Source organism: Chrysochloris asiatica, unplaced genomic scaffold (assembly GCF_000296735.1).
Source record: "Chrysochloris asiatica unplaced genomic scaffold, ChrAsi1.0 scaffold00014, whole genome shotgun sequence".
NCBI lineage: Eukaryota > Metazoa > Chordata > Mammalia > Afrosoricida > Chrysochloridae > Chrysochloris > Chrysochloris asiatica.
In genome coordinates, this window is record NW_006408532.1 from 249,669 (window position 1) to 258,431 (window position 8,763).

Genomic DNA, 8,763 nt, shown 5'->3' on the forward strand with positions numbered 1-8,763 from the left:
GTTCAGAGAAAACATAAAACTCTGATTGATGTTAGTGCCTCACTGTTGCATAGAAAGGGTACTCTTTGGCTGGACCATATAAAAATTAGAATGCTAGGAAGCATCACTGGACTACCTAATGAGTGACTTTAGGCACAAACTATACCTACTAGTCTATCACTCAACCGTATTCTTATTTCAAATCTTTGAACAAATGGTAGAAATTATATCAAAATAAAATTCCCATGCAAATGCATCAAATTATAACAACTTTAAGAATTCCCTCCAGCTATACAAAGTAAGCCTTATTTTTGGTTTAATAGTTCATGTACTCACACAGCTCAAAATAAAAACAAAAAAGTCTCATAGAAACTAAGTAAACACTGTTTTCAGACAAAATCAGTTTCACATTTTAATCATACTCACATTATTTAACTTGCTAATAATGCCTTTTCTTTCCCTAACCAACACTCAGCAAATTAATCATTTACTTGGGAAGGGTATAATACTCATTCTAAACAGAAACAACTAACATAAATAAATCCCTCTGTGATATTTTGTTGACAAAGTCTCAGAATGTCAACAGGAATACACAAAAGCAAAATAAAACATTGAGAACTTTTTGTTAGTACATTATTCTTGATCATGTACTAACTATTATCTTTTTAAGGCTGAGGACAGTGGAAGTAAGTGTAACTATGTAGCTACTTTGGCCAACCTTAAGTCCAGCCACCTCTTTGAACTTTGGATGTCCCAACTTAAAATGATCCCTTAAACTTCTCTAAGGACGCTAGCACTCTTAATATCTCTTAAATCTAACCCATGTGTCAGAAACAAATAACACTCAAACATTTATTTTTGAAGTATAGGATGTGCTGAAGATCAACTTTGTATTAGTAATCTATCAGAAGTGGGAAGGTGGAATTGTATATTTTCAAGAAGAAATCTGAATGTAAATATTTGATTGTCCCTCCTGTGAGTCACTTAACTATTTTCATCCATTTCAGAAGTTAAGCTACACTAGGAAATTAGACTCTTACAGTACATTGGACAAATTCTGATGAACGAACTCAATTTTCTGGTAACTGAACTGTGAAATAACGTTTCCCATTATCCTGGTCGTCCAGTTGATTCTGACTCCCACTGACCTGTAGGACAGAGTAGAACTGCCCCACAGGTTTCCAAAGCTCTAAATCTTTACAGGAGCAGAATGCCATATATTTCTCTCATGGAGTGGTTGGTGGTTCATACCACTGACCTTTCAGTTAGCACAGGAGTGCTTAGGCATTGAACTACCAGGGTTCACTGAACAAAGTTTAGACAGCCCTCTTTTAAAGGGACCATTATAACTTCAGCACATTTTAAGTGTGCCTGGAGCAATCCTGACATCAAAAGTATCAAAAGGTAAATGACACTTTAATTATAAAAATCTGACCTCTTGTTGGGATGCGCTACTAGGAATACCTCCCTTATAAGTGCTGTTACATAATCACAATTCTTTCCTTTGCAGTTTATGTTCATCATTGTGATCCCTAACTGCAAGTTAGGAGCTCTGGTAGCATAGTGGTTACGAATCGAGCTGCTAACCTCAGGGTCAGCAGTTCAAAACTACCAGCTGTTCCGCGGGAGAAAGAGGAGGCATTCTGCTCCCGTAAAGATTTACAGCCTCGGAAACCCTGTACAGGGTCGCTACGAGTCGGGACCGACTCCACGGCACATAACAACAACAACTGCAAGTTTGCTGAATATATGGTACTCTGGTTTACATGAACAATTTATAGACATGAAATTAGGTTATAATACTGTTGAAAAGAGATAGAACCAAAATACTCCTTTATAACCAACTTTAAGACAAACACAAATAGTAGGAAGCACATTCATTCACTGATCAGACATAAATCAATTATCAATAGACAACCAGAAGTTCTACCACATACTCATTTCAGATCAATAGCAACATCACCTTATAGTTAATTCTGTGAAAGAAAAATATGATTCACTTTTCTTAGCATCTTATCTGTTGGTAGAGATGTATTAGGTGATATTAATTTGTTGGTACCTTCAGAATGTTCCCAGTGAAAAACATAAAACAGTATCAGTCTGAAACACAGGTCAATGTTAGGTAGACAAATGGAATACTTGGGGAAGGAAAACACATATCACAGGATAAATAATTCAAAACAGAAAATGGGAGCGGGATAAAGGAAGGTAAGACCACTCCATGTGGTAAGCTATCTGGTCACTTAGTGCTTTGACTCAGCCCCTACAACCTGAACAGAGCTTTGGGAAAAAACTATCAAAGTCACTTCTACAAAGACTCACACTATTGTTGCTTCACAGTCTGATCTAGAGAGCAGGAAGAAGCCCCTAATCAATTTACACAAGTACTATCATTCCTTAAGTTCAGAACAGCTTGGGCCAGTTTACCTGCATCCAGGACCTGTGTTGCATCTGGCTGTGGCTGACACCCTTTAGAATCAGTGACTGTTGTACATGCAAATGAATCAAAGTCCACTGTGAGGTCTTGTACATTTCTTTCATTGGCATTATCAAAGCTGTTTTTGCCATGCAGCTGTTTAAGGTGTTTCCTCAAAACTGGCTTATGTGCAAAAACCATGTCACAATAGTTACACTTATGTGGTTTATCTCCACTGTGAAGGTTAAGATGATCCTGTAAGGAACACTTCTGAGAAAAGGTTTTCCCACAGATCTTACATTGGAAAGGTTTAATGCCGGCATGTACACGCATGTGTCGATGAAGATTGCCTTTCTGAGTAAAAGTCTTGCCGCAGAGTAGACACATAAAGAGTTTGTGCATTTTTAAATGGTTGGCGTAGTTCTCCAGGTGACGAAACACCCTGGTACACTTTGGACATTGGTGATGCCACTGTAGACCTTTGTCTACACTTCGAATATTAGGCCCAAAGACATCTTTTGAGGCCATGATGATGTTATCATTGCCTGTGTAAGAGAGTGCATAATTGTGAAGATGGTCTTGTTCTATTTCACTTACTCTGTTTTCCACAGTTGAATTTATCAGGGAATGCTGGGGCTCTGATGAATGTAAAGCAGTGGGTTCAGAAGAAATAAACTGGTTTGGATCTTTTTTACTTCTAACCTCTGACACATCCCCAATAGATTCTACCTTAACAATCTGAATATCACTGTCCTCCATATCCATACTGTCTTCAGATGGATGAATACAAGGTGAGTCCTGCTTTGGGGAGCCTCTGGTTTCTCCCTGCTGTTCTTTTGACTGGGGAGAAGAGCTCTGCTGTTCACATCCCTCTTTGCTAGTCACTGGTTGTTTTGGCTTTATAAACTTCCACAGGGCCTGTGTGCATCGTTCTACAATATGGCTCATCTGAAGAAAACTTGCAGCAGTCAAGTAATTTACCAGCTCCATCTCAGGGAATTCCAGCACACCACTATAACAGGATAATAGCAATTGTCTCCCCACTTCAGAACTCTGTAATATGGAGATTTTCACCTCTCGGGAATCATTCAGTAAAAACTGGTCTCTTAAGAAGGGGGAACCTGCAGCAAACACAATTTTATGTCCCTGTACCTCAATATCATCTATGAGAACTGTAACATCACAAAATTTATTCTCTTCTCTTAATTTGTTCATTTTTTGTAACATTGAATCTCCATAATTTTCAAACTTGAAGTGGAGGAGATCTGATCTTTCAGACATTTTGGCAGACCTAAAGAACAGAAATGTAAAAAGGTTGAATTTAAGAAAATTCAAACAATTAAGAAACCTGGATATACCTTCCAAAAACAAACTGTGTTGTCATATCTGCTTGTTGCATCCAAATAAAATTTTCCTTGAGAAAGGAAGCTATAAAAGTTTTCAAAGACAGATAAAAATGACTTCTTACCAATATTAAGTGTCAATTTTTACACATAAGAAGTGGGCATGTATCATTGCTAAGTAGCTTGGCATTCATTCAATTTTTACAGATAAGAGGCTTTCTACTCCCGTAAGCATTTACAGCCTTGGAAACCCTGTAGAGGGTTGCTATGAGTCAGAACCGACTCCATGACACATCACATGAATTCAAAGTAACTCAATGGCACTTAACAACAACAACAATATAAGAATAGTGCTTGAGTTAGGCCAAGAGTATTTTTATCTCTTCTCAGATGAGAATACTAAAACTAAAATGTACCAAAACAAACTGAAAGAAACTACTTTCCTTTGCAGGAAATTGGGAACTTGTTTCTTCTAAGGCAAAACACTATTTTCGTTTGCTTTGCTTTAAAGAACTACAGCTATAGTGCTTGGCCTTTTCTTGGGTAATTCCCTCTTTTGTATAAACTGATATGAGTTCATTCAAGCAAGTATTTCTGTGATAAAATTAAAGTTAGACCTAAATGTAAAAATTTGAACAGTATCAGAGGCACAGTCTCTTATCCTATGCCTTTTGGACAAATCTAAACTCTCTCTTAAGAAACATTTCTTGAGGTATAGAGAAAAAATATTTAATATAGAAAAGTCAGGGAGCCACTTGGTGAGAATCTGAGTATGAGTAAAGTACATCTTGTTTGCTTTTGCTCTTTCCTCTGTTCCATCCCTATGCAGCCATCTTTGTGAAACATTTGGACAACTAGAACCTCTTCCTAAATGGTTTCAAGGCTTCTAGTTCCCCTCAACCAGCCTCTATGCCACCACCAGTCATCTTTCAAAAACACAGATCTGATGGTATCCCACCCTGCCGGAAACCCTTCAATATCTTCCCTTTACTTCCTGGATTAAAAATAAATCTCTTACATATGAACTGATTAAATAAACCCAGTAATAATTAAGGTAAACAATGGCATAATCCATTCAAGTTCAGAGACGGTGTCTTTCCCAAAACTCTCTGCATATTACTTCCCTTATATATCAATTCCTTTGGAGACAGTCCCCATGTTCTGATTCCACTCTCTCCAAATGGTTTTCTGATCATAACTTGGCTTCCCATGTGTCTCCCTAAAGGAAAGGGTGAGTTAGCCATGCCAATATAATAATTCCAGGCCATCATAAAAATTATTGTAAAATAATAAACTGGCACTTTATGTTTCTATACTAGTCTTCTGTGAGGTCAATAGATATAGTTGGTCTATCCTTAAGAAACAGCTCTATAATCTCACTGCATTAACAAGTTTACTTTCATCTGTTTGCATTCATTAACCCTTTAGTTGAGAGATGGAGAGACAACCAGTTGCTTCTGATCACATGTGGGTCCTGAAGCCCAATTTTTATCATCTTAATCACTAAAAATATGGCAAAGGCTCACAGAAAGCAGAACCCAGGGCTTATTCCTTAGTGCCTGGTGAACAATAGCACTGTAACAGCAACAAAAAAGCCTGCATAGTGAGAGCCTACCTAGAAAAGCTGCGACAGCAGAGACTGTGGCAGAGGTGATGGCGTGGAGAGACAGAGCATCTGAGAGGACTCTAATCTAAGTCCATGGACTGAGAAAGGCAGTGTGCCTGCAGGCAGGAGGCTGGCTTGCAAAATGTGCCCTTTGGACATTTAAATGTATATATATATTTTGTTTTGTATGTGTACATGAAATATTTTTATTTCGTTGATTTGTGAAAAATAAAATGCAAAAGGGAAGCCACAGGGAGGAAATAGGGTAACTGCTGTGGCAGGGAGGGGATTGTAATCCTTTAGATGAAACAGTACATATGATTGGTTGAAAGTAAAGCTGATGATCATGACTCAATTCACAGTAAAAAGTTAAAAAAAAAAAAAAAAAAGCCTGCATACATAAGGCATAGGCTTTTCCTTTGTATGACAGACTGCATGGACAAATAATGAAAAATTAAAAGTGCAGTGAAAGGAAGAATGTAGAAAACCAAATACAGGTATCAGTGAAAAGACAAACCAATTTTTATCAAGATCATTCAAGTATCAAATACAGAGGAAATATCTAGAAGATACAGGGACTGTATTGGTAATTTAAAACAACAAAGCTGTATTAACATTGGTCAATTTTAGCAATTACGAAAGGGCTTCAAAAAGTCATGGAAAAATGGAATTAAAAGATAATAGAATTTTCCACAAGCTTCTTGAAGTCTCCTTGTATAGCAGCCTAACATATTCATTCTAGAAATGATTAATGTTTTAATTTATCATCAGAAGTTATCATTTACAAATTGTTTCAAGTGGTTAAATAAGAGCAGCATTCTTTCAAGAATTTAGCTGGTCCTGAATGCATTAAAGTTGACTACGATCACCATTAAGTCAGCCCGGGTATTTTCCTCCTCACACCCAAAAATGGCCACTGCTTCCTCTATAATAGGACAAGACTCACAATGCTCTAGACAACTATTTTCAGAGACAGTGGTTCCTTAATACTACAAAGAGAAAGAGCTAGAGTATGGTTCTATTTCTTTCCTAAGCATCAGTTCTCAAGAAATTACCCCAATGTAGTAGAAGCAGCCAAAATGGCATCCCGAAAAACTACTTGCTTTTGTAGTTAAAAGATACGAGGAAAATTTATACTGTTTATTTTAGGAAGTTTTCCCTAATGTGTCAGTCCACTCTATTGTTTCCGATTGATAAGCTCTTATTTCCAGGCCACACAGTTTATCCTACAATTGTTTCCTGTCACTGGTTTCTCTTCCTTAATAGACTGTTAGTTATTTGATGGCAAGGACCATCTTTACATAACTCTGTCAATAAAAATGAGCAAAATAATTCATTGTTAGTTCCCTATCAAATTATTACTGAGCTATGTTATTGTTTAGTGCCGTTGAGTTGGTTCCGACTCATAGCAACCCTGTATAGTTTCCAAGGAGCGACTGGTGGGTTTGGGAACCACCAACCTTGTGATTAGTAATCCAGTGCTGATCCTTCAGCACAAGATGCTGAAGGATTATCATGATGTCATCGTTTGAGTATTCTAGGAAAAATTCTTTCCGGGATTTATTACCTAAAGTTTTGACAATGTAAAATCAAAATTTAAAATACTTTTTAAAAACTTGTTTACTCAAAGTAAAAACGGATAATTTTATTTAAAAATAAGAAAATGACAGCTAACCTTTACTAAATCCTTGCTATGTGCTAGGAATAATGCTAAAAGTTTTACTTAAATCAACCCACTTAATCTTTAAAATCCCTATGTTGTTGTTAAGTGCTGTTGAGTCTGTTCGACTCATAGTGACCCTTTATAGGGTTTTGGAGGCGTTTGAACCACTGACCTTGCAGTTACCAGTCAAGTGCTTGTCCTACAGTACCACAACAGATTCCCTTTTGAGGTAGGCATTGTTATGATCTCATTTATATATTATCTCAGCTTGGATTTGAGGACACTCACGGTTGGAGAACATAAATAACTTGTCCAACTTAATAGAGGTTGAAAGTATTAAGTGTTATAGTTGGAACTTATGCCCAAACTGTGTAATACAAAGACCTATATGCATGAAACAACTAGTTTAGCTGCAGTTTTATCTTATGGATAAGGTGAACTGTATACATGTTCAGATTACCCTCCTTATATTGGGTATTATAAACACAGAACCAATAAAATCCATTGGGCTGTAGTACACTAACGATTTGTATACTTTTACGTATTTATATTATGCTACAATAAAAGGTTTACACTAAGGGAAAAAAACCAAAAAACTTAAAGCTAAATTTATGTTGCTGTATTAATACAGCTATACTTTTCATACTTTTTTTTGATATCTTCTTTAAAAACATTTTATTGTGATTTGGGTGAAAGTTTACAGAGTAAATTTGTTTTCCATTCAACAATATGCACGTTTTATTTCCTAACATTGACTGCAGTCCCCACAATGTAGCAACATCCTTCCCACTTTTTCCCTGTGTATCCTGTTTCCATTCATTTTTCTTTCCTATCTCTTTCTGCTATCTGAGATTTATCCCTGAACAAATGCTTCCTCCTTGGTGTGGTGCAAGGTCAGCAATTCAAACTTACCAACTACTCCTTGGAAACACTATACAGGGTCTCTATGAGTCGGAACCAACTCAACAGTATTTAACAACAACATGGTTGAATGTTTTAAGGGGTGTGCATATTCCCTTGTTGTTACTGCTTACCTTGCAAGTAAACAACTTAAAAACAAGTCTGTGACAAATATAGAAAACTTTAATAGTAAGTCTCTTGTGACAATTAGTCATATTCTTGACTGCATTTTGTCTTTGTTTTCCTTTCCTTTCTCACTTATTTTAACTTTATTCTATTTTACTACCTTTTGTGTATTCATCTATTCAGATTGAAGCTTGGTTTCATTTCCATTTGCAGAGAAAACAAAGACTTAGATTTATAAACGTACCTAACTTCAGGATCCATAACTATATGTAATTTTGAAATACATACTAGCTTCAAAAATTTTGTGGAAAAATGGAATAAAAAAGAATGCAAAATTTCCAAGAACTGTTTGAAGACCCTTGTTGTTGTTAAGTGCCGTCGAGTTGATTCCGACCCATAGCGACCTTGTACAGGGTTTCCAAGGCTGTAAATCTGTACGGGAGCAGAAAGCCTCATCTTTCTCCCTCGGAGCGGCTGATAGTTTTGAACTGCTGACCTTATGGTTTGCAGCCTGATTCGTAACCACTATGCTACCAGAGCTCCTTGGTATAGTAATATATAGTAATGGAGTCCTGGTGTGGCACTGTTGGTTAATGTGTTGGACTGCAAAGTTGGTCTGAACCACCAAAGTTGGTTCAAGCTCATCAGCTGCTCTTCAGAAAACCTACACAGGGTCACTATGGGTTGGAACTGACTCGATGACACTTAACAACAACAGTATAGTAAAAAT

General features: G+C 36.8%; 1 protein-coding gene across 1 annotated transcript; it reads right to left on the reverse strand.

The window, feature by feature from the left end:
• Positions 1–2,264: 2,264 nt before the first annotated feature.
• ZBTB26 (zinc finger and BTB domain containing 26) lies at positions 2,265–3,760 on the reverse strand. Its single transcript, XM_006834739.1, has one exon. It carries the CDS (start codon positions 3,674–3,676, stop codon positions 2,351–2,353), a length of 1,326 nt encoding a protein of 441 aa, XP_006834802.1. The 5' UTR covers positions 3,677–3,760; the 3' UTR covers positions 2,265–2,350.
• Between the last annotated feature and the right edge of the window lie 5,003 nt (positions 3,761–8,763).

Excerpts from the sequence above, each read along its gene's own strand:
- ZBTB26 (XM_006834739.1), bottom strand. The coding sequence starts at position 3,676 with ATGTCTGAAAGATCAGATCTCCTCCACTTCAAGTTTGAAAATTATGGA.